The sequence below is a fragment of the Phoxinus phoxinus genome, assembly GCF_949152265.1.
Source record: "Phoxinus phoxinus genome assembly, chromosome: 22".
NCBI classification, from domain to species: Eukaryota; Metazoa; Chordata; class Actinopteri; order Cypriniformes; family Leuciscidae; genus Phoxinus; species Phoxinus phoxinus.
In genome coordinates, this window is record NC_136897.1 from 19,403,677 (window position 1) to 19,431,311 (window position 27,635).

The window sequence follows — 27,635 nt, forward strand, 5'->3', positions numbered from 1 at the left end:
TACCACTCTGAATATGAATCACTCTCCCAGCATGCATTGAGTTATGATTCTCATCTCCCAAATCCAAAAAGGCTCTCATTGATTTCATATCAGCCTTTGGGTGTATTAAATTACTTCATATGAAAGACATGCAGTCACCACAAGCAAGGAATTTATGTTCAACCAACTACAATAAAGTAGATTTATTTACACAGTCCTTTGAGGGGAAGTACATCAAGTATAATATGAAGCCACTGAACCTCAATCACACTCCCTCTGCACCAAAACGGCTAATCGCAATGTGAATACAAATAGTTGCAGGAGAATTTATGGTTTCTTGGTAGCCTTCCAGTTAAATATTCTGAGGAAATCTACCTGTTTGTCTTGGAGGTCGGTGGAGAGCTCATAGCTCTCAGACAGTGATCGGGAGCGTTTGATGGCCTCCTCCTCTGCCTGCTTGCGTAGGATCGACTGGGAATGCTGGAGTTTGGGTCGCCGGGGGCGCTGCCGTACCTCGTGAGCGTACAGTGGTGGGCCGTCGAAGTGCTCGCCACTGATGATGGCACTGCGGCTCACCGGCCCTCGTAAGTAACCCCCGCTGTTCTCTAGAGAGGGGCCCGCCTCACACCCCGGAGCCTCACCTTCCACACTGTACAGGGAAAAAGAAAGAAATCGTAAGTATTGTGGGTTAGAATAGACAAAAAAGGAGCATAAACAGTTCATACTGTCGAATGAATGAGGCATACCAGCAGGGATTCGGATTTTGATTCAATTCTCATTATGATTCAATGAGTCAGTTGTTCGAGAATCAGACTACACTGGTTGCGTGGTATGTTTTTGATTTACTAAAAAGAACCGACTCGAGAGTCATTTGTTTGTGAATACTGTTCTGTTGCATGAAATGGAAAGATGTTTTTTGTCATTATTTCACGGTACATGGTCTGTTATGGCATAACATTCAATGAAGAAATATCAAGATTCAGACCAAATTCTACAGGCCAACACTATCCGCTTTATAGAGTAGACGCAACACATGCAGCCGTGTTTTTCCAGACACAAATCAAAGTTCATTGTAAATCCCATTATCCACTCCCACAAGCTTACACATGAGGTCACGAGCTGAACTTTATAACTAGTGTGGAGGTATAAAAGCAAATGACTATGTTTATAGTAACACGTTGTGGTATGATGCACCTCTGTCAAGATAAGTATAGAGCAATGATTACAAACACTTCCTGCTAAAAAAACTTACATTGGACGTTCAGGATACAATCTTCCTTAAATTGATTAGGTTATTTACCTTGGTGCTTTGGTGTAATCTGTGAGTTTCTATCTATTATAACATACATCTATAGCATGTGTTTTAGCACCTACATTTCTCTAGTACTGCGTACTAAGAAAAAACATTCAAGCAGTATAGTGTCATCGTTCACATACATCATGCTTACAAACCAAATAACACACTCCGGGACGCAGAGCAGAGAATCAACAACATAAATCCTACCCGTCAAAACCTTAGCAGAGGAATACCTTCTGTGGCAAATAACTTTCGTTGCTCAAGGCAATGAGTAAAAGGAGAACTGTGACACGTTCGTAAACAATCACACACTTCAACCACGCCACCTCTAATGTAATGCTTGGAAAGGTCAAAGTATAACAAGGGTTATTTGATTAGAAATATCAGTTTCACCAGTGAAAGAGATGACAGGTAATAGCAATATATACATCATATATTGATAGTTATCATCAGCTATATACATATCTGGGTAACACTTTAGTTTAGTGCCCAATTCTCACTATTAACTAGTTGCTTATTAGCATGCATACAGTATTATAGGATATTGTCTTCATTAGTACTTATAAAGCACATATTAATGCCTTATTCTGCATGGCATTATTCTACATCCTTAATCCTACCCAATCCCTAAACTTAACAATTGCCTTACCAACTATTAATACACAATTAGGAGTTTATTGAGGCAAAGTCTAACAGTTAGTTGGACACTAATCTAAAGTGTGACCCATATCTATCAATACATTGTGCATCTCCATGTTACGGTTTTTATTTGTAAATAGTATTTAATATTTAATTATTTTCCATTCTGCATATTATAATTTGTAATGCTTACATATGTTATTTTATAAACAAAAAAGTAGAGATTTATAATTTCAGCCATAAATATGGCAATAATTATCAGCTTGTCTGTATCTGCCAGAATGTTTATATCACTGCATGCTTGGATAGAATTGTAATTTTAATAGAAATATTGTTCCAAGAAGACATCCTACTTGGCCAGCTGTCACTACTATATATACTTTGAGGTAAAGATCTCAAAGCTAAATCTGAATTATTTCAGTACATGTTTGTTTTTGCACGAATACTGCTTCTCATCAACACACTCCTTGTACTTTCTTGCATCAGCTAAGTGCCAGTAGATTAACTTTCTAGATTAAGTGCTCTTCTTTTAATTAAATGAATTAGTGTGCAGTAGAGCACTCAGTATTACAGAGATGAGAACACTGACACAGTCAGATTGATTGAATTTGTTCATCTTGTATAGGGGAAAGCGACCAAGGTGTGGGTATATAGAAGTCGGAGCATTTGTACTGTTTACAAGCGTTTCCAATCGTGGATAAGACAATACGAGAGCCTTGGGGTAGTTTGACTTCAACAAGTAATATCCTCAGGCGGCCAGCTCTATTGAGCCGATGAGACCCCTTATACAACCCCTGGAGGTAGTGCTGTGATCGTCAAATGACATACAGAGGATATGTCCGAGAGATGCAAGGTCGAAGATATAGACTGTTCTCACACCTTTTGACACGTCTGTATTCACCTGCAGCTTCTCGGAAAAATGCTCTGAACTACAGATTCAAAGGGGAGGTCGCCACAAAAACCAGACATAAACATGTTTCCTCAGAGTCACAGGTCATGGCTGTAGAATCGATTACAGTGCATGGGACAACAAGAAGGCTAAATGGATGTCTCCTTTATACATTCCATATGGCACAAAGCATGCCACAGTAATATATATTTACTGGTTTTACATCCTTAACAGAAAAGAATAAATATTTGGGGAAAAAGTTCTGAGATGTTTTTTATTGTTGTTGTTAATTCAAAAACTAAAAATATTATTAATGGTTTCCGTTAATTGAAATAAGCGGAAATAAAATATTAAAAATTTAGAAATGTTCCCTTGGCCACTAACTGAAATAAAATACTTCAGGTTGACATACTAATATTTCTAAAACTGAAATAAATATAAATTAAAGCTAAAACATTTTTTAAACAAGAACAAAAATGTGTTAATGACAAAAGCAAAAAAAAAAAAAAAGAAAGATAATTGAAAAAATATCATAATATTATGTAAACAAATAACCCTAAAATAACACTGTATACATTTAAAAAATATACATTTACATCAATTTGTAATGCCCTTTTTGAGGTGGCAAATATAATCCAATAATTGGCCTTACATATTAAAAAACAACACTAAATAAACTATTGAAAAAAATACTACTGATTCAAAATCACAATGTGCATAGATACTATTATTTAAGTCTCACAGTCAGTTTAAAGCTGTATGTGTTTGATTCACAGAAAATAACTGACTCAAAGTCATTTGTTCATGAATTAGAACACACTATATCTTTCCAATTAAATAAAAAGAACCATATCAACCAGTCATTAATTTCAAGAATAAGACAACCCCGATATTGTTTTTCCATGCTGTAGATTAAGTAGCACAAGGTTCTCAATTCTCAACCCTATACTGCCTGTATTATCATGCAGATCACATTAGGGTGTCTCTGAGAGCCAATGACATGACCTCCAGACATCACCCAGAGTCAGTGAACACACATAAAGCCCACCTGCCGCTCTGAAGGACGCAGCTAATGAGGGGGTAAGATGGGTAAAGCCAGAGGTTATATATAGATATAAAGGTTAATACAATGGCCTTGTTTCATGTATTCCTACATGCACACTTAAATACTACCGACCCTGCCCACAGTGTTTGGTAATAAAGGAAGATAAAGACATCTTGTTACACGTGATTGTACATTATATGAAAACACGCTGCAAGGTAATTCAGATGATGAATTTGGCAGCTAATTTCCCCACATCTTTGCACTGAGGCCACCCGGCTCGAATGGCTTTCAGTGTCTGCCGCCTGATGTCTCCTGAAAGAGCTCTCAGCGGGTCCCTTGAAGGGTGGCAGCAAATACAATTTTCATTTTGTTTGGTTGCCTTCTCATCTCTCTGAGGAGAACCAGGGTATTTTCAAAGTCTGACTCCCCCTAAACTGTGATAGATGACGGTGTCTAGAAAAGTTGCAATTATTGTGAACACAAGCGATATAAAATCCTTCGAGGATGCCAGATGACAGGTCTGAGAATAGATTCAATGAAAGATATCAAAAAATAAATACTCGGAAGTGTTTTGAGATCATCACAGTGATGGTGTGGGGCAAAATGAACAACTTTCTGAAATGGAGGACATTAATTCATCTTAGAGCAAAGAAAAAAAAGCATACAATGGCCTAAATGTTCAAGGTCAAGTCACCTCACCAACAAAGAGGGATGAAGCTGAATGACTGACAATATAGCTCTCATTTTAATTTTCTGCCTCGTGTTATTTTATAAGACAGTGAACACAGCAGCGAATTGAATTTAATGAGGAAAAAAAGCCTGATTTAATTGAGCCGAGGGCTGCGCTCTTAAATCTATACGCTGCTGTTCAAAACACTAATTAGAAATAGGTTCATTGTTAAAACAAACACAGATTAGCTTAAGTCTATCAAAATGTAACTTTCATTCTTGTAATGAAACAAACAGACCACTAGGGGCAACAATGAGCATTTCAGAATTTAGCCAACTTTAAATGGATAGTTCAACATAATACATAAAAAAAATCAGCTTTAAACAACATGAGGGTGAGTACATTATCTTAAAACTTTCATTTTTGGCTAAACTATCCCTTTAACAAAATATCTGTATTTTATTACGCTCAAATGTAGTTTACACAGTGTATAGATGGGTGATTTTAGCAAACCAAGCCAAGTGTCGAGACAACTGAGGCTCTGTCATACTCAAATCTATAACTCAAGACAGCTGGCGAAGTTCTTTATTCTCCAGAGGGTCTCATTAGCAGCAAGAGGAGGCGCCTCCATTGGACTAGTTTGGGCTCCAGTCACGTCCAGCTCAGAGAGATGTGGGAGGTTCTGACAAGGGTAAGAGAACGCAAGTGCTAACAAGATGGTGAGGTGTTAAGATCTGACAGAAGATGAAACGCACCGTCTCTTGCTTTCCCCTTTGGAGTTCACCTAAATGAGACTATCAAAAGAAGACCTCTATTATAGTGCTATATTACTAGTTTGAAACTCTAAGCCAAGAAACTATTGACTTACAACATGCCGATACAAAGAGGAACTAATCACTACTGATTTCAATCATCTTCAATTAAATGCATTTTACATTTCATCCCTCCAACAATCATAAGAGTCTTTTCTGCTGAGTTTATGTAACTTAAACTTCTGGTACTGGTACTTCATCTAATTTTCCGTACAGATGCTGAAGTACAGATGCTGAGTCTAATAAGGTAAAATAACAAGCTCATTTACATTTCACTTGCCTAAACTACGTGTCATCTGAACTCTTGGCTGCTGCTTTTGGATTCTTTTTCATGTTCTGAATCTTCAAGCTCTGAAGGTTTTTATTGCCACCCTTACACCTGACTTTAGTTTTGCTATTGGTTGAAGATTAGACAGTTAAAAACAATAAATGCTTTTATAAACTAATATTTTTTCCAGGCTTGCAAAACACATTATGTTGTGCTGTTAGCACAGGTTACACACAAATCCACACTAAATCCAAGTTTGAGAGCATTAAAGGACCAATCAGGCTCCATTCACAAGCGTGGCACGTCGCATGAATGCAGCCCTGTTGATGACTGGGAAATGCTCCGGCATCTTGCATAAAGCACTTATTGTTCAAATAAAGCTTGCTTTACTAATATCACCAAGCTTATTCTGGTAATACATGAATTTCAATGGGGCTGATCTGCTAATATAAATACACATATCTCTATTTGTTATTAATAAGAGGACTTTTTAGCTACTGCCACCTTTCCATGACTGAGCCAAGTATAAAGCCAAAGAACTCACACTCACACAAATACTTCATTCATTAGCAAAAAAACATACAGAATGGCTGAAGTAGAGACCTCACTGGAAAATTATATTCTTGTTGTAACTTTCTGACAAACACAATCAGCATTTACAATCAGCGATGGATAGAGGTCACCATGAAAAGTAAAAATCTACAATGACATTAAAGCAATTTTCGGGCTAATGACACAAGATTGTGTCTACCCGGTGCAAGATCAACTAAAACATCACTCAACCACACAACTAGAAGCAGAAGTGCGCCGAGAGCAACAATGGAGAGGTTTGCGCAATAGAGGAAGATCCCCCATAATTCAAAGCAGGTAAAAGAAACAAAGAACCACTGACCTGAATGTCACATAAAACATGTGATCTACTTAAAAACACACCCTGATACAATGATACACCCCCGTCCCAATGCAAACAAACACAGTAGAGACACTTAAAACACATTTCTCATATCTACTTCTATATGTGTCCTGAAACACGCGCATTGAAATCTTACCAGCTGCCCAGTTCCAGCAGAGACTGGCTTCTGTCTGAAGCGCAGTGCAAACACCACATGTCGATTTCTGATCCCTACAAACATCAACATCCCTTTGGCCTGTGGCTGCCCATCTCCTCGCCAGGCAAAGCCGTCTCATAGGAAAAAGAGGCACGCTCTCAGTCCGACTAAAGACCTCTAAATCCTCACCCTCTCCGTTGCGCGCGCTCTTTCCTTCTCTCCTTTTTTTCCTCTGACTTTGTGGAAGGGGTGCTCTGAGGGGTGTGCAGGGAAGGGGAGGGAATTCCACAGTCCGGAAAACTAATTACGTGATGGCGGGAATATAAACGACCAGCCCGATCCAAAGAGGAGGGAACGGGCCGGCCCGCCGAGTCTGGAGCAACAGAGCCAAAAGAACCCGGGCTGGAAAGCCATGAAGGGATTGGGAAGCCCCTCTGGAATGACAAAAGGATGTGAGTCTATAAATAGCACGATCGCAGGATGGACTAAAACTGGATGGATTGGATGGAGGAAGTTCCGCTCGTTCTCAGGTTTCAACGGCTGCAGTAATATGAGCCCATAACGTGTTGCATACACGCTTCAGACTGGACTGGAGAAGTGCAGCCATAAAGCTGCTCCGTCAACGGCCAGTTTACACACACCCATGATGAATCCTTCTCAAACTTACAACCGAACCGTATCATTTTGGAGCAGCTGTGTGGATTTCTGATGCATTAGAGTGATAGATAAGCTCTCCCTCATGTCGTTTAAAACTTTCTTTTCTTCTGTGGAACACAAAATAACTGTTTTTGTCCATGTAATGAAAGTCAATGGTGTCCAAAACAACATTGGACCCCATTGACGGTCATTGTTTGGGTGAAAACAAACAAAAACAAACACTGAGACACTTTTCAAAAATATCTGTTTTTGTGTGCACAGAAGAAAGTCACAGGTTTGGAAAAAATGTTTGGGGGTGAACTCTCCTTTCAAGTGTAAAAAGCCTCAATTGAGGGACAAACACCTAAAAACTTTCTAAAGTACACCAAAATGTCAAACCGTTGTCCAGCTGACGCCTTTTTCACAGACAAGGCTCTGTTGTCTAGTAAAAGAGGTCTAAAAACACACAGCCGTATTTATAGCTAACAGTTTGAAAAACATCTCTATAATCTTTTCCCTCTTTTGCCTCCTCCCGTCTACTTACATAAGGAGGGCGGCCTGACTTACGCATTTCCTTTCTGACATCATTACCTAAACAATGGGCGTCGCTCAGGCAAAGCCCAGATGCTATCACTCGCCCGAGTGTGCAAAGTGTGCAGTTTGGACTGTCCGTGGGTTCAGAGAAAATAACCTCTCAATGTGGACTTGCGTGGTTTTAGGAGTCTCGTCGAAAACGCCAACACGAATAGCTTCCAGGTGGTGACATCTTGGAGTTTGGTGCCTAACAGTTGAGAAGTGATGTTCTCTAATTAGAGTAAAAGCTCAAAGCTGTTCCCTAGTGAGAGCCCCTCTTATTTCCTGTTCTTTACTCTCTTCCTGAACTAAGATTCCCTGAAGGAAGACTAAAACAGGTTGAACTTGGACCGAAGGGGTCCAGACAGCAGAATCAACATCTGTTCTTCTATGGTAGCCTCAAGATGTACATGTGCTCTTTGTCAAAGATCTTCAGCTCTGAAGTGCAAAGCAGCAATGAGGGGAAATCACAGCAGGAAGCTGAAATACTGATCTAGTATGTCCTTTCGGATCACATGGACCAGTTTGGTAATGTCTCGGCAAACATGGAATAAATAAAAGCATCTGTGAGGACAGGACATCTAATGAGTCAGAGGAGTCATGCGTTCAACAGCGCATGACTCACTCCTAAAACAGTCTCCAAATGAGACAGACTTGCAGAAATAACGAAACATCACTGAAATGATAAATTACTACTTTGTATGGACAAATTAATGCAGTTGAAGTCAGTCAGGCAAAAGCCCATTATACTATTCTGTAGCTTATACGAAGCGGGAGGTCACTGTGACTTTTAGAGCCACCTGACAGAGTTCATTACTGAGGTCCTCAAATCTTTTAATGCTAAAAGGCTTGGAGTGCAATAAAATCTTTCCTGCTTGTCAGAGTGAAGCTTCAATGAAAACAGCGTGACAAATTTATTCATTTGGTTTTAGGTCTACTTATCTGTTACTCTATTGCACAGTTACTGCTGCTAAAACACCACAATGACCATGGAAAACATCTATTTCTACTATATATTTGAGGAATATTCAGCTATTTGCAGCTAGAGTACATATGAAATCGCATTTGTGGTCTAAACGACAATAGGCTGTTAAAAATAATGAAGGAGGAAGTTGCTAAAGAAAATACCAACAAAATTGAAGAAAAGCATCATCTTTAAACTAAAACAAGGGCCACAAATATTAAGCAGCAACGGTTTTCAACTTCAATAATAATAATAATAAAAAAGTTTCCCGAGCATCACATCAGAATGATTTCTGAAGGATCATGTGACACTGAAGACTGGAGTAATGATGCAGAAAATTCACAGGAATAAGTTACTTTTTAAATGTAAATAAAAATAGATTATAGACATAGATAAAAGTAATTTAAATTTAAATTAATGTATAAATGTAATATTCAACAATATTACCAATTAATTTCTACTGTATATTTTATCAAATAAGTTTCCTATTTCAAAAATATTAAAAGATCTTACAGACCCCCAAACTTCTGGATGATACAGTATGTAAACAAGTCAGGAAAAAACAAAAATGATCCCTTTGTGTATGGATCTACTTTCTCTCGCCACGGATTCAGGATCTGCCGTTCAAACATAGTCTCAGGAAATAATTTAAAAACGCCATGTTAGTACTAGTAACGACAGCTTGGGATGTTTCATGAGAGGTTATTGGACTAACACGATCGATTGTGCAATACGGTTCAATAAACAAGGAGTAAATTACATTTTAGATGCAATATACTCAGTGTCTTTGTTTTTGCTACGCCAATGGAAATAGTTCCAAATAAAGACATAGCAGAACCACTGCAAAACACTCAACAGAAGTTGATGAATCATCGTTTTGAACGAATCAGTTGAATGAATGATTCAATGACTCACTCATGCGTACAGTATTGAAGGAATCGGTTTAATGGTAATGATTCAATGACTCACTTAAAGACAGTCACACTAACCACCACCTACTGGAGCTATGATGCAACATAGATCAGATTTTAACTAACAGGTATAAATAAACTTGTTATAATTAATTGTTTTATTTAATTTTATTATTTTATTCTATATATTTGTTGTGAAGTCTCAATGCACCACTCGTTTTTGTCATGTCTTTTCTCTACCAGCTGTCGTTTATTCTTTCATTGCTATTTTCGGCCTGCAGTCTGGGCTGACAGACAGCTGAGTTTCCTGTGAACTCGAAAGACAGAGGACAGAGCCAATGTGCTATTCCAGGTCTGACTTCATTCTCATCTTTAATCCAAGGAACAAATTCAGATGAATGTGGAAAAGACGTATATTTGAAAAGAGCTGTTTTTTTTCTGTTAGCTCACCGCTGATTCCTAAGAAGTAAAAGTGTGAACCAAATTACTGGCTGAGGTCACGGAATGGCTTAATCTATGATTTCAGTTGTGTCTGTCTGGAAAAACCTCATTGTTGAAATCTGTCTGCAGTGACACAAATCCCCAGTGTTATTTTGCAATGGATTTTGGTGTGAAATTACATATTATCTACACTATGGATAATGAATTCATTTCTTTCCTTCTCAATAGTTACTCTCTGATCCTTCTTAAAGGGATATAGTACTTTTGTATTTATTTAATCACCCACATTTCATTCCAAACCCATACAACTTTTTATAATAATAATAATAATATTTTACATATAATGAATGTGAGTGGGAATATGGGCACCCAAAACATTAACAAAGATATCTATATGATAATCTATATGTCTTTTGAAGCCACATTACAAATATGCATTTTTTTTTGCAAAAATACTTTTCTAGTGCTTTTTTTGTCATTTTGATGCTTGACAGCCCAGATCCCCATTACTTTTAACATTAAGAAGAGCAACTAAGACACTCTTCAACATTACTCCTTTTGTTTTCCACAGAAAAAAGAAAGTCACATAGGTTTGGGATGTCAGGTGGGTAAATTTAGACTTTTAGACTTTTTAGACGTTAGACGTCAGGTGGGTAAATTTAGACTTTTAAACTTTTTAGACGTTTTCTACTTTTTTTGAGAGAACAATCCCTTTAAATCCTTATTTGATGTGAAATCAGAAATCTACAGACTAGTGTTTTCAGGTAACAACCACTCTGTAATCTATACAGCTACAAAACAATAACAACAATTGCCAAATAGTACGGAATGATTTCAATGACCATCCCAAGGCACTTAACATGAGTTTTGTAATACAACTCACCCTCACTTCATGTACACATAATTATATGGCATTGGCCATCCACCCGACAGCCGCCTGAGCACTGAGACGCAGACACACACATTATAGCAGCATGTTTGCCTTTAGGTCCAGCTGTAATTTAAGCCTCTTTGAGTTAAGTGCCCCTTGCACCCTTCTTAAACCTGATCAAATAGAAAACCAAGTGATCTTCCTGTCTGAGTTGCAGCGGTGGACTAGTAAAACGCGTTAATTGCATAGCTAGCTGTTTATTAGCAAATACTGTTCGTTCTCCCACATCTAATGTCTGTAAACAGTATTTAAACTGGCCCAATATTAATCTACAACTTAAATGGAGCAAGTTGCAAGTCCGTCCTGATTGACAGATAACCGTTTCCTGTTTAGTTTGTAAAGTTTGCAGACAAATTTGAGTAGCACTATCCATATAAGGACATCTGAAGTGTGTGTTTGATCGGGGGATGTTGAACTATATTTGCCGTCCCCTCCCCCCATACGCCGTAGTGGAGCTTAAACATGCTTTTGGCTTCTCTTACAGGCCTAATCTCTAATCTGAGGGATCCTGTCCACGTGTGACCCTCCATCCCGGTTCCCCTCATGGGCCTTTGAGATGGATTAAGTGTTGCACAGTTGCATTCCCCCCATCCAATGCAAAACAACCACTTCTGCATCCTGACTAAAAGAGCAAATAGCTTCCCCGCAGTTCGTTTTTGCAGGGTCAGTTGTGGTCAGGTGCTTTTTACAGGCTTTGCTATTCCACTTCGTCACCACACTTCACTGGACGAAAGTGAGCTGCTTCACTGGACGAAATTGCACAGTCCCATTTACCTCTATGCCATTCAGTAGCGTAGCGATAATACAACAAATGTGGCATGTGATGATGTTAGGCCTTTAACATCATGTGTGTTTTAAGCTCTTTCAGAGTCTGCTACAGATGTTAGCCAATTGACAAACAAGCTTGGACAAGTTGCGAAAAAGTTACGAAAGTTGATTCGAAGCCAAATTCTTTTTGAAATCTGCAGCTTTAACAAGTGAAAGAACTGTATAATTCCAATAAGTATTATGAATGACATAATAAAGAAATATAATAAACTAGAAAAAATAAAAAAACTATTGATTTAAAAATGTTGATTATATATATATATATATATATATATATATATACATATAATTTTTATTTTATTTTATTTTTTAATTGCAAAAAATGCATATCTACAAATTTGTAAGTAGACGCTAAAGAGTGTGATTGCTTGTCCTGATTCTCTGATTGGCTGAGAATTCTCTGCAGAATCATGGGTAATGTAGTTTTTCACCTGTTAAATATAATTTTTAAAAAATGAAGCTAATACCTCATACGTCACAGAAGGTCTGGTTTTAATGGTTTATGAGTTTGTTAACAATCAATTCTCCTATGAAAAAAAAAGGAATAGGATTTTTACCCTTGGAACCCAACTGCTGCACTATAATATGTAAAAAACACACATTAAAACGGCCAGCCACTGAGAATCAAGCATTCAACAGCGCCATGAATCCAAAAAAAAAAAAAAAAACATAAGTTACAGGTTTAAATCTGTTACAAATTGAATTCTCGCTTATAAAAAAAATGCAATTTTTTTTGTTGCTTCATACAATAACACCATTGCTTTTAGTATGCTGTAAGAGGTTTGGAGGACAAGGCTTTGAATTTAGCTTGTTTAGGAAGTGGTATCTTTCTAACCGTTGTCTTTACGACGTGTCTTGAGGCTTGTGTGAAAAACGACAAAAAAAACCAACAAAAAAAAAAACCCTTTTTTCTGTTGCTCGAGCACAAAGACAAACAAACAGGCTGGGCAGTTTCGACATGCTCAGACATTATCAGGCCCCAGACGAAATGACCACTGAGGTCGAGTCTAAATAAACAGAGTTTGAAGGACGTGCCTTGTTATCCTCCCTGTCTGCTCCCTCCTGTGCTGCAGGGACAGAGTAGCGCCATCTAGAGCCGGAGATCTGCCGAGCAGCTGCCAAAGTCTCAAACACGGCGCTCCAGATCACCCCAAGGCTGACAGGCTTCTTACAGTGGGCGGACTGAGGCAGGCTGGGACTTCATTCAGCTGTCTGATACATGACCCTCATACTGCCATCTTTTGAGTCGATAAAGGAAGTAGACAGTGAAAACTGAGCAACAGACACAGCCAGGCTGCACAAGTAACTAAAGAAAGATCAAATATCGGTATTGATGTTGAATCAAAATGATGTTGAATGTTTTTCTTAGTACTTGTATGGAAATGATATGTTTTAAAAGATAGTAAAAAAAAAAGAGAGAAAATATATCATTAGCTCAATCACAGGACATAGTATTCAAATGGAGAAAGCAGCGTGGTATTGAAGTATTTCATTAAATAACCAAGCTAAGTGTGACATTCATTTTTTATGCTGTTTGATAAAACTTTAAACTATATAAGTTCAATGATTGATTATGATCTATAAATGTTGTTAATGAATGGAAAACATTCTGATATTTATGCACATAATTCATCGTAAACTACCGTACAAAAGTTTGGTATGTGTGCGCACATAATCCGCGGGAATGAGTAAAACTATGTGCAATCCCACGCCGAAATTCAAGCCCTGTAACCAACAATATTCATCCGGAGTGAGTAAGAAAAGGTGTGTGTGTGTGTGTGTGTGTGTGTCAATTCACAATTTGACAACACTACATTGTACTTAGTTCATTATTTCAGATGGCATTTTAAAAGACTACAATTGAAAAATGTATATTCACACGGCACTGCTGAAATCCATTCGCATTCGGCAGGTGTTAATGTCAAGCCCTGGTAAGAATGGCTAATGTTCAGTTATTCATGTTGCCCTCATGAAATTGAATCCAGGTATTGGTACTGAAATCAGAAATATTAGCCCTGATGTCAGATCAAAAACCACATAAGTGATATCCCTCATTCCTAAAGCAAGGACAGCGAAGGTTTTTCGGTGCGTGTTTGTCTCTTTAGGCACCTTGATTGATGGGTAGTGACCAGGCGAGTCTCATCTCATCACAGTGAAAGATGTGTGGCAAGGGGCAACTGACACATTCAGATCTCAGCCTCTCTCTAGTCAGGGTTCAAGGTCGTTTTAGAAACTCATGGACTGAAAAACATCACCATTTCACACACTGTGAATTCTCTGTTCCACATCTTCAGCTCTAATTACGCAGCAAAAACAAGTGAAGGCTATTTGCAGTTTTCTAAACGTGCGATATGTCATTGCTAATGCATAATTAGATGAAAGAACAACAGACACAAAACACACACTGCCAAACACTCTGAAATCGAACAACATTAAAGGTGCGTAACCTACCCGCCCGAAGGTATACACTTAAAATGATGGAGTAATGCCAGCCGTCAAAACACGACACAAATCTCCTCTCCCTCGCTTGTAGTTCCTTTACTGGAGTTCACCAAACATGTGGCCACTGCTTCTCCTCCTTCAATATGAAATCCCTTTTATGTGCCACAAGCTACACACACCAGCACCTCCCAACGCTTCCGTCTGCTCCAGTCACAGCGTTAGCACTGGCACCAGGTATGTCTCTGCGCCCGTCCTAACCTGTGTGTGTGTGTAAGTGTGTGTGTTCCAGCTCTGCTCAGGAAAGCGCAGGCAGTGGTTATGGGGAAGTGCTATTTGTGTGTGTGTGTGGTGAGGTTTAAAGGAAGGGAGTGGTAATTGTGACATAGAGATTTGCTGTCTCTGAATTGTCAAAAGTGAATGTGAAACCATGCTGGAGACCTATGACAAATTATCATATTTTCTCATCATAATGCAACTTATCTAAGGCGTATGTTTGCAAATGCACTTTAATCAGGGTCATTAACTAAAACCATAAAAAGACAAAACATTTTTATTACTTTTAATCACTAAAACTTATATAGACGAATAATATATAGTATATATTATAATATATATTATAATATAATATATTATAATATATATATTATAAAGAAAAAAAAAAGAAGTGAAACTTGACCTTGAAATTAAACTTGAAAAGAGAAAAAGCTCATTTATCTAGCTTTACTCAACACTATTATGAGGAATTATGAAAAATGAACAATTTTTTACCTGAAAAAAGAAAATCAATTTCTAAAACCGACACTTGGAAATGAATACATCTTATACAGGAGGGCCATCGGAGCCTTTGTTAAATCCTCAGTGAATTTCTAATACAAAAAGAGATGAATCGTTTTCATTGCTCTGTGTTCATACAAAGGAGATGACACTGAATATTTCTTAACAATAATGTCCTGCGTCAGTGTGCGAGAAATTTATATGGTCATCCATTCTAGAGCGATCCCAGGGCTCATAACGTGCAGCAGATCAGACGATCGATTTCACTCGCACATGTGGGAAGTTTCACACAAGGACCTTTGTAAGAACTTCAAGGCGCATGTCAAAGTCGTTTTCTCTCAGTGCGTAAGAATGCGGTATGAAACGTGAGAAGGGCAGGAGTGTTTTCAATTTGAGCGCTCAGGAAAACTTTGATACCATTTCATCTCTTAAAAATTGGGTTTTATAAAGGATCACAGACCTGACATGTGGAACTTCCTCTTTTTTTTAATCAAAATGATTCAGAACTGTTCCTCCGTGTCATTCAGCATCACTCTTACAACATTTTATTATGGTAACCATAGTTTTGATCAAAATAGCATTGTAATTATGGTGACAGTAAATACGCCATATATATATATTAAAACCATTAAAGCTGCAGTCGGCAGGTCTGGCAGATTGAAGGGACTTAGTCAAAGTTTTGAATGTTTACAACTCTCATGCCCAGGTGGAGGTAGAAGCGTTTTTTTCTTTCTAAGACTGGCTGATTTATGTTGTTCTGTCGGAGCATAGCGTCGGTTTCAGTGATAAAAAAAATCTTGCCGACGGTAGCTTTAAAACCACCCTGCCTCAATCGTGAATAAAGTGCCGCACACAGTTTGGACATCTCTGCTTGTTTGCAGTGCAAGGCTAAATAAAGAATGGGTTGTTTGAACAACTGAAGTGTTTTCTTTACCCAAGAAACACTGATGAAACCAAATGTTTTATGACAGAAAAAAAAACTGAGCGCCCACATAGCTACAATAAACTTTTGATGAAAACGCAATGCGATGCACTTACTGCCTCAGATGCAGCCATTCTAATGATGGAAATAACACAAATGTCTGACATTCGCTGGTCAAAAACCTCAAAAACATATTTGAGCTTGGTTTAGCTAAAAATTTTAATAATATAATGACACATGAAGTGTCGGACCATAAAGCCACAATATCAACTTTAAATGCAGTAGAAACATTTCCACTACAAACTGTGGAAAACAAAAACTGTAGTTACCATCATTAATGCTTGTAAGAGCCATATTTAAAATCAATATCTGAAATGGTGGAATGCCTAATTGTATCATCATCTTGTACTGTGGCAAGTACTGGATAAACAACCATTTCTCCATATCCATCTAAACAATTTCCAATCAGAAACATACCCTAGAACGGAGATGACCAGGTGGGTCTTATTCAGCGTCTCTTGCTGATGAACCAAATTTGCAATTTCAAGGTCAGGCCACAACAAAACAACACAATTTGTGTCAGCCATTTAGTTCATGAATACCAATGAAATTCCATTACATGCTGCCCTTCCACAGTTGCATGAAAGAATCAAAGTGTTACGGAAAATCCATGTGAAACATTGCATTTCAACGCAAGCATAAATTCAAGGAATGATTGAATATCACATTATGATGCAAATAAATATTTCTGGTGGCAAACATCAGAATACACGATTTGAACAGATCAGAACTTAATGCCGCAATTTAACAAAAAAAAACAAACAAACAAATTCAGTAGATGAGCGCATTGACCTGTATGTTCTGGCACCCATGGCAAAATGCTTCACTTTTAGTGCCAGTTGAGTACGTTCTTATAAAAGATAATAGCTTGACATAAACCAATCCCTGTAAAATTCAAGCACACAAACATGCGCTGAAAATGGGTAACAAACTCCTATAAAACGCACATTTTTCTATAAATTCCAAACTAGCTTACTTGAGTTACCTGCTGAGGTGGTCTCAGGCAACATTTGCAGTTACACAAATAGTGTAGCACATCTGGGAGCTGTCGAGAGTAACCTTTACAAGGGGCATTCAGAAGACGTGTAGAGCAGTCCATGCATACCGATACACATACGCAACACAACTCTGCTGCTCACTGCTTATACTGATCTAGAACCAGTTCTCTATAAAATCATCAATACAAAACAAATGAAGCATCTATAAAAACCATATGTTCTGTGAATATGACCTACTGTACATTAGATTTTTATTTATTCTGCATACCTCAACTTTACTCTAAATTCAACATCAGCTAAGTTAAAAAGCATGTGGACCTTCTGCCCTAAATAAATCTGTGTAACTGATTTAAACATGGTAAAATGTGATAAACAAAACAGAGTACTACATGCTCGGCTGAATTACACAATCAACTTACCCCAAATATTCAATAAATGAACATCTGTGGGCACAGAATCTGAGTGGACCTACTTCTTGTTAATGCCTCTTTGCTTTTATTAGCAATAATTTGGAGTTTTATAGCAAAATGAAATACTTGTGTGGACTGTCAAATCGAATCAAAAACACCCTTTAAAACGGTTTGTGCGTGCCAAACAACCATGGCTTGAATTGTTAAAACAATAAGCTATTCCATCTTTCAATAAGAGCGTTTGTTCTAACAATTTTTTACCCAGTAGCCCACTGTGCAATCTCATTGGCCCAGAATCTCTCTAATAATAAGATTAGATTCTGATTGGTCCATCGTGTCACTTCACGCAGCGGTTTCACAATCAGCGTAAATCTGGATAGTTTTTAAAAGTCTAATAATTTTTTGGAGAAGTGACTTCAGATTTAACTGTGGCCACTTCTGCTCAAAACAAACATGACCTGGTGAAACCACTGTGAAAGCGGATGTGTAAAGATTTCTTAGGCCTCAAGGTCAAATCCTGACCATCCCAGAAATCTTTTAACTGTCTTTACAAGCTTGACTGAATCAAGGCTGCGCTGACCTAGAGATTTTCTCCCAAACATTCCCCTCATGTTGACAGCATGTTACCAAACTTAAGCCACGGAGGTCTACATATACATAACTGGGCGTGAGAACAACACTTCTGATGATAATCGGACCACTTCTAGTCAGGTTTGAGCAAGGTGAAAAATAACTGTGACTCAAATTAATGAGAAGTCAATAAATTGGAACCCACTAATTATATGCTGTGCCCTTAAGGTATTAATAACATGATTTGTGATGACAGCTAAAGAAAAAGCAACGGAAAAAACGGCAGTATAAACATTCCGTGAGCACAATATTTGAAGAGTTCCATCTTATTAAATATTGCTTTTCTATAAATGTGGTGCTAAGTCATTGTAATTTTTTTAAATAATTATGATTTCACTTTTTAACTTTAGTTAGTGCGTAATTTTGCTGTTTGAGCATAAACAACATCTGCAAAGATGCTTACAGTTCAATGCAAAGGGACATATTTTCTTTTACAGAAATCGCTTATTAAGGACTACAACAAATGACTGGTCTGAATATCCACTCTGAAACATCCTGTGAAATCCGTGCTTGAAATCCGTTCTGCACTTGTTCGTTAACATTGTCAGGGTCTGAATCGGGCTCGAAATGGTTTGAAATCGACGCCATCGTTAATATTTACATCTGAGTAGAGCTTGCGGTTATGAAGGGGCGGGACATTCCCGAACACAAGCTAAGTGCTGCCAATCACAACACATGTAATCCAGGTTTCACCAGACTGGGGAGAGAATAGCTGTAATAATGTAAAATATGTGAAAAATTATGATTTGTTTTTTAACAATCAAGCATGAAATCATTTTCTACTACACCCCAAAAAACAAAACCAAGACTTTTTGAAAGGGCATTAAGAAAAAATCTTTAACAGAAAGAAATAAAAACCAGATATACGCACACACACACTCTAACATTTGTATGTGGCAAGTAATTGTTTATGTGGAATTTCCTCAAAATAGCGTGTCAGAGGATCTTACGATAAGTTGATGCGCTGCAGGGCTAATGCAGCCCGTCAGAGCTGACGTAACCAGCAAACCGCAGCACTGCTTCACTCTGTCCTTCCCTTCCCTTCAGCAACCTAGAATCTGTTTCTTTAACTCCACATGTAAGGCAGCACATGCTGGCACATGCACGCACACACACACACACACACACGCACGCACACACCCTACAGTCAAACATCTGCAGTGCTAACACTGCAACTCTGTCTACGCCTCATCCCATAAAGCAGCTTTCAGTTTTGTGCACTTAAACAGTGATGTGTTTCCATCGGTCAAACAGAGGCCATTCCTCTAAAACCCACTTTTGAAATCTTTCAGAGCTTGGCACAGATTTAATGACTCATTGTCTTTCATACCCAAGTAGAAAATAAAGCTGATGTGTGTAATTTATGGTGTGTTCACTTAGTTAGTCGGTTCTCTTGGTTCTTTTGATCCGGAACCAACAAAAGAAAATGATACATTCAGTCCTGGTTCGCTTAGCGTTCACACGGTCATTTTCACGGTCAACAAAAAACAGCTTTCATGATCTAGGCCTATATTTTCTGATGGAATATAAGCGAACATCCAAAAACAATGATGTGTGCTGGGCTAAATGCGCTCGTTGTATGTGTGTACATATGGTGGAATTTTTACCAGCTGAGAACACACACATAGCTTATAAAATGTGTAAAGGAGACAAAACAGGCACCAGGAATTCCACTGTTGCACACAAACTAGGATCTTCTGCAAGGAGAAAGCATTCCGACACCTGTATTAAACCGTAACAGTAGGTCTTATGATGAGAAGAACCAGGCATGCTTGAGCATTATGTCCTTTTTAGGGTCGCATTTTGTGACACTACGTCCAGTTTTGTCCACTTTGGTCCATGTTGCGTTCATATTTCAGCCGAACCGCACCAGAGTTCATTTGGAAGCGTACATTGGCATTGGCCATGAAAATGTGGGTCTCTGCTTGTTCAGGGTTTGGATGGCAGCGTTCACACTTATTCAAATGAAACTGGTTTCACACCAGTTTGTTTTAATCGAAGTACACCCTTAGACACTAGTGGTGGCATTTTTGGTTATCCTGGAAGTGATTTAGTATCTTTCAATGATTTGTGTTTCGTCTAGGGAAACGAGCTCTTTATTATTGCAGCTCAGAGAGGAAGCGAGGTCACTTCCAAAGGTCGCTTCATCCCATTCTCCTGTTTTCAAAGACTCGGCCAAAACTGCAGTTCCAGTGAAATGTTGCTGCCTTGTAAAGAAAGAGGCAAACATGCACACTACCTCCATATGCCTTTACTTATGCTCCCGCTGAAAGATGGCCAGGTGGTGATTAGCGAGTCCTGCAAACCTCAAACCCAAACAACCCTTCATCATCCTACACCTTGTTGTTACGACAAACACGGGCGCTGCATTCTTCTCCTCCGGATTCCTGGGAACTTTTTTTTTTTGTTTTCCTGGAGGAACCGGCAGACTCAGCTAAGAGGAGCCAAGTGGCAATTATCACAGAGCCTGCTGCAGATCGAATGAACCCACCGCAACAAATTACAAACCAACTTGACATCGTCTATAAACATGGGGCTTCGCTAAATAACAAAAAGAATGTTTAGAGGCTGTTTACTTGGAGCGGACTACAACAGTGAATACTGCAGCATGCAAACAGTGTGCTGTTGTTCAGATTATAAAGATAACTATCTAGCTTTGCATATTTGTACTAAAATAGAAGGGTGAAATGTATAACAGTGCTGCTCGAATTGTTATATAAACCAAATCAACTATTTTCCAACAGGGATTACCTTTAGCTTGTGATTGTCATGGAAAGTTTTGTGTGGATGTGGAGAATGAATCACTACACCAGAGCTGACCAGACAGGTGGCTTCAATAAGCACTAAAGCAAAAATAGATCACACTGAACAGAAACACACTGAGGCAAATTAACTAAACAGCTGCATTTGCATTGCATTTCAGTGCCATTCACTAACCACTCACAATCCAATTTAACTTGATGCTAAATATAGTATTGACACTTATTAATGAACAAACCTTTGAACGGCAGTGTATTTATGCGGCCAGCGGTTTATGCGTCTCCCGATTTCTCTCAACATGGGGACCGAAGAGGTGTCAGTCAATACAAATACAATACAAAAGTAACTCAGACATTTTGTTGTAAATTTAAAAGCATTGCTCTACTCATTACATGGAAAGGTAATCTGATTACGTAACTCAAGTTACTTGTAATGCGTCACATCAAATGATCGAATCCAGTTCTTGGTTATTCGTGGTAAATATAACATCGTGTCTCATTCCCTGCGATCTGTCCTCAGAGGCTCTCAACATGACACAGCAGATTTGGACGAGAATACCACTGCTTCTTACTGCATCAGCCTGGCTTTGCAATATTTCATGGCCAATGATTTCGAACTTACGTTCTGAATACTAATATAAAGACAAGTCCTGCAGCATTTCAAAAGACAGGACAACCTCGGGTGCGCCAAACGTTCCTCGGGCCCTATGAAATGCAATCATAATCGAAGATTTAACATTTATTTTGAACTGAAAGGAAAGAACTGGCTTGATATCTCATCTGCTGACAGAGGACAGAGCTGAATTTTAATTAGCTTGACCTCAATTTTAAAAGTTATTTTATTTATATATTTCAGCCAGTTATTTAAAGTACCAAGACAGCTGGGGTGTTAGCCGTCACAAGGTGTCAAAAATGCATTCATTTAAATAATATTTGCACAATGCAAATTAGATTACAGCCGCAGAATATACACAGCTTTTAGATTCTTTACATGGCAAGCAGTTCGTTTCAGTTGTCATAGTCTATTTCTAAAAAGTTATTATTTGCCACCCACAGTGCTTTATGACTACTGCCAGCTTTCCATATGATATTTAACAACAATGTCTGATGACATATTTCATACGGTTTTATCTGTGGATCCGAGATCATAATCTGGAAAAACAGAATAACAGATCTCTGTTTCCGAGAATCACGTCACCCAACCTGAAACCGCCAACTTGATAGTCACCATCGCTGTCACATTCCCACAGCCAAACACACCAGCAATCCCCTTGACACAGCTGGAGCTGTTTGACAGAAATAGACTTGTTTTGTTATGGCCCTGTGAATCCCTCGAGGAGAGCAGCCATAATAACGGCAAGACCGCACATGGGAGAATCAAACCCCAATGTCAAGCTCACCAACACATCAGTGCCCGGAGAGATCATTCAGACCACATGACTGTCAGGATCTGTTCGGCTCAACTGCACAGTGACCCAAGAAACTGGGACCATTAGTATCATGCCGCATATTATTATGATTTGTCCTTGTTTTTTGGTAAATGTGTGCGAAGCGAAGATGACTGTGTAAACCTTGGAAGAGATCTGAAATATTCTTGATGAGTCATGCAGGGTCGGATGACTAAACAAATGCACAGCTGCCACAGTAGAAACAACGTATTTTGGCCTGTTCGAGCTTGATCTGTAGGCACAAATATAGGCATAAGCAACATAGACATTAGAGGGATGGCGGACTGTTTTTATCATACTAGATAGTAGGCAAATATTCGATTTCAGATGCAGTGTGAGACTTTTTTTTTTTCCACAGAGGAAAGAAAGTCAGGTTTGGAACGAAATTCTGTAAATGATGACAGAATAAAAATGTTTGTGTTAACTATCCCTTTAAGTGCCCTCAATTATTTCAAGCAAACCTATTAGCTCTATGGGCCCTATTTTAATGATCTGACACGCAAGTATCAAATAGGAAACGCAAGTAACTTTGTGGGCGGATCCCGGGGCGCTGTTGCTGTTATACCGGCGGGATAAATGACTCTTGCGCCCGATGCAAATCTAAAATGGGTTGGTCTGAAGTAGCTTCATTATTCATAGGTGTGGTTTGGGCGTAACGTGAAATAAACCAATCAGAGCGTCCTCTCACATTCCCTTTAAGAGCAGGCGCACTTGTTCCATCATGGCGGATTGCTATTATAACGGCGGATTTCCCAGGCGCACGCCAGGAGCGGTTCACAGCCGAGGAGGCCGACGTTCTCATCAGGGCAGTAAAAGACAGAGAAGTGACATTGGGGATGATGGGAGAAACCCACCCAAATTAGCTTCGGTTAAACAGGCATGTAATAATTTGGGTAAATGTGTAAGCTAGATTTATGCCTATTTTTTTCACATCTTCATGGATACAACAATGATTTCCCTCGTGTGTTAATATTTTTCCTTTTAATAATGTATGATTTTCAAAAATGAAAACTGCTAAATCTGTTTAGATTAGAATTTTTTAGCGCCACTGTCCTTAGAGTAGGTTTTTCCTGGTCAGTGGCGGAATTGTTTTCTAAAACGGCAAAATAGCACGCCTCCTCTTTTCGCCTGACTCGCCCCCGGGAGCGCAAGTTCATTCCCTAATTTACAGACGTGTGTCTGTGGAGGGAAAATTCCGCTGTGCATGGGTGCAAAATAGGAATGATACATGCGTTGGTATACAAAGTCAATAGCGCTGGGTGCAAGATAGGTCCCTATAAATTATATAGGGTATATAATATATACCCACTATATATTTTTGCAAGCTAATATACTGTATAGGACTACCTGTTATCGCTGATATCAGCCTTTTTGAGTTGTGGCCAGAAACATTTAGGCCTAGCTGGCATAAGAATGAACAAATTTAACATTTAAAATTAAAATAAATCATTGTAAATGTTACAAGTGATTTTAGGCATTACAACATTATAATGCACAACATGAAAAATGGTTGTAAATGAGCATGTAAAATTAAACATCCGACATTGAGTATAATATACAATACAATAGACCCTATTGTAAAAAAAAAACTCTGAAATCATCAGATATGGTGCCGATATAGCCTATGGTACATACCTACAATATGAAAGCAGAGCATCAGTTTATGTTGAAAATACTACTGGTTCTACCCCACATGATCACATATTTCAAGTATGTGACTAAATTTAGTATCTAATTACATCAGCAGATCCAAAGATAGTTTAGCTGACACACATGTGAATGCAAAAAACACCACCTGCTCAGATAAGTCTTGCTGAATTCATAACCAAAAATAATGATTATTGCTGCATTATCTGATACAAAGCAGCTTAATGCTGCATAATCTTGCCCCACACTGAAAATCCACATCCCAAGGATACCCACCGCAGCCAAAACACCAGAAAACACCGGGGACACAGTAACGCTACACATACATATAAAACAGAAAGGAAACAGTCAGGTACATCAAGCGCAAGGATGTAATTTTCCCATTTACTCTAGCATTTAATTCCTTTAATGGTCATAGGCAAGCCAATCTACTTTATGATCTAGTCAAATGTGTTTGCGTCAGTTGTTTCTGCTTCAATGTCACCATCCTAATGGACGGACATAACAAACAAGCACCGAGATCAATGCTCGCTCACAGTGCTCCATCAGCAAAGCCACAAAGTTACGGCGAGAAACGTAAAGTCAAACTGTGGAGGTCATCAGATTTTCATCACCCGAAAGTTTCATATAGTCAGTTTGGCTTAGTAAGCAAACAAACCGTTGTCCTCCAGGTAGACCGCATCAGTCAGAATGACATCAGACTACGGAACAGAGAGAAGGAGAGAGAGAGAGAGAGAGAGAGAGAGAGAGAGAGAGAGAGAGAGAGAGAGAGAGAGAGAGAGAGAGAGAGAGAGAGAGAGAAATAGCTGCATGCCTTAACAGCTGCTGCAGTCATCTTTGCCAGACACCTGCATGCTGCTCTGGCACACACACACACACACACACACACACAGACACGCGCACGTACCTCTCACTCCATCCGCAGCCTGGCTGGCTACAAATAACATGCAAACAGCAGCATCTGGAGGTCTGCTCTCTAACTTAAGCAGCGGAGGATAAACTCAGTCGTCCCTGAGCAAGAAAATCCTGCATTGTTGTGGCCCGTCAGACCTCTTCTCACCTAGCGTGACGATGCACTCCACTGGGCCGTCTGCCTCCCTCCTTTCCCCCAGCCTCCAGTCCCTTAAACGCCTTCTCGTTTTCTCTGTCTCTCCACGTCACTCTCTCTCTGCTCTTCTCAACCCCTCCCCCCTGCACTCATCCTCTCCCTCCCTTGCCCTCTCTGTCTTTCTCCCTCTGTGCTTTCTGTTGAAGGTGGCGTCTCGGTGCTCTTGCCCCATGCAAAGAGACTGTGTCCCGTTTCTCTGTGTATTTTTTTTTTTTACCCAGCTGCAAGGTCACTGTTTTTTTTTTCACTATTCGAAAAAAGGGTCTGAGAGACGGAGCAAAAAAATAAACGAAAACGTGAGATATAAAGAGAGAAAACAAGCTAAAAACGAACTAGATTGAAAATTAATAAAATAAAAATAAACAAACATAGTATAATATAAAAAGTAAAATAAGTAAATATTTTCTACAAGACACTTTTTACAAGTGAAACATAATGGCGATTTAAAAGCCAATTATTTAATTTAGGAAACAAATATTTTATTATTTTTTCAATATACTTTACTTTTTTATATAAATATTTATATTTAAAGCATAAACATAACCAGACTGATACAAAACAAAACAAAATTCCTAATTTGTATTCATTTTATTGTTATATTAATTCTCTGTCACTACAACCAAACATTCTCCTACTTTCATAGTGTGTACTGAATTCGATGAAGAACTTCTTGACCATTAATGTACAAGTACATTCTGTAGGCATGAAGGAGTGTATAAATGCATTTCCGGACATACTTTGTCTGCCATGTTGTCAATGACTTTTGACCCTGTGTGTTCTTTTGACCTCTAATGTACTAACAACAGCCACAAAAATAATTATCTTCAGTTTACAAGCCCAATCTAAACTTTTTTTTTGATACGTGTAGCATTGACACTTCAAAGAGTTATCTGCTATCCTGGAATTCAAATCTCAAATCTGATGGCTCCTCAACTCTTAAACTTTTGCTGCTTTTATGCTTGTATCTTGTGTTTGATACCGTCTAACCTAAGGTAAACTTCAATCTACTCTTTTTATGTGGATTATGGTAAATAAGTGTTGCTGACTTACTGTTGCGCCTTCAAACGGCAGCTGGCATGAAGCGGCATCAATCTCCCGTACACGTTCCTAAAAAGCAAACGTCTCAAGGCTGACCTTGGCTCACACCACGGAGAGATCCGAACCGCAGAGCGTTCTCGGCATCCGTACGAGTGCCAGGATGGCAAGTTTTGTGTACATGCTAATCTAAGCCCAGTACAATCTCTCTTTCACTGTATAGGAAGGATTTAGCTTTAATGGGATTGTAAGCGGAATCCGGCAGGTGGTGTCCATGATTAGCTCATGTTCGGCTTTTGCTTTTAAAAATGGCAGAGCATTTGCACAACACACACACAGAGGCCCAGTCATCTGTGGCGGTACCGACCCCCCTCACGACCCACTTCACAACATTTTCAAACTATAGTGGAGTGGCACCTGGCTAACACTGGAGCCAGAACAGTCCTCGGATAATTAAAGATTCCTGGTAAAGCAAGACGACTGCTGCAAAGTAGCCTTAAGTAAGTGACCACTGGTGACCTTACTGAAACTGATATAGGTGGACAGCTGCCAAACTCTGTGGGTCTCCGTTTCAAACCCATACCCCGGTCTTGATATATGACAAATCAAACGAGAATATATAGGCCTACCGTATTTTCCGGACTACAAGTCACACTTTTTTTCATTGTTTGACTGGTCCTGCGACCTATAGTCAGGTGCGACTTATATATCATAATGAATTCATACTGACTGAGATGAACCAAGAGCAAACATTACCGTCTACAGCCGCGAGAGGGCACTCTAGTTGGCGGAGTTGTTCAGAAGCGACACCGAGGAAGAATTCAATGGATTCAGTGTTGTGGAATGAGATCGCGGAGCTTGGTGAACTTGCACCGGTAACTTGCTTGTTGGACTCACTGGCAAATGTTAATTTAGCCTATTCAGCCTCCCAGCTATAATGTTTCTTTATGCTATTGTGTAGCTGAATAACTGTTAATGTGTTACGTTAACATACCGGACACCTATTCAGCCTGTTGTTCTGTGTGCTGTTGTGTAGCTGAATAACTTGCCTTTCCAGATTAAATGTCTGTTCTTGGTCTTGGATTTTGTGAAAAAAAGTTCTAAATAAATGCGACTTATAGTCCAGTGCGACTTATATATGTTTATTTCCCCTTTATGATGCATTTTTTGACTGATGCGACTTATACTCCGGGGCGACTTATAGTCCGGAAAATACGTATATACGTATATTGCTGTGATTATTATGCTCCTAGCATGTTATATTCAATCCAATTCAATTTTCACATATTTTTTTTTCAAAGCGGCTTTACAGAAAATACATGTGTCTGTTTTCTAGAGTGATCTATTATCTTGAAATATTTCCATCAAGAGGTGCAAACATTTTTGGTCAAGATCTTGTATTGCCAATGCAAGAGTCACGCATGCTGTAAAGTCTACTCCAGCACATCCCAAAGACTTTTAATGAATTTA

The 27,635-nt window shown here is 38.8% G+C and overlaps 1 protein-coding gene across 19 annotated transcripts in view; it reads right to left on the reverse strand.

The window, feature by feature from the left end:
• iqsec1b (IQ motif and Sec7 domain ArfGEF 1b) overlaps window positions 1-27,635 on the reverse strand; it is a 167,216-nt gene that overhangs the window by 20,021 nt on the left and 119,560 nt on the right. For 11 of the 19 annotated variants that reach the window (XM_079597278.1, XM_079597267.1, XM_079597281.1 and 8 more), the window contains one exon: window positions 355-628. In XM_079597278.1, coding sequence (XP_079453404.1) covers window positions 355-628 — 274 coding nt within the window. Of the gene's footprint in view, window positions 1-354; window positions 629-6,648; window positions 6,883-7,875; window positions 7,933-14,383; window positions 14,655-24,929; window positions 25,140-27,635 lie in introns of those variants that run through there. The other 8 variants (XM_079597269.1, XM_079597277.1, XM_079597285.1 and 5 more) reach the window with 5 other exon arrangements.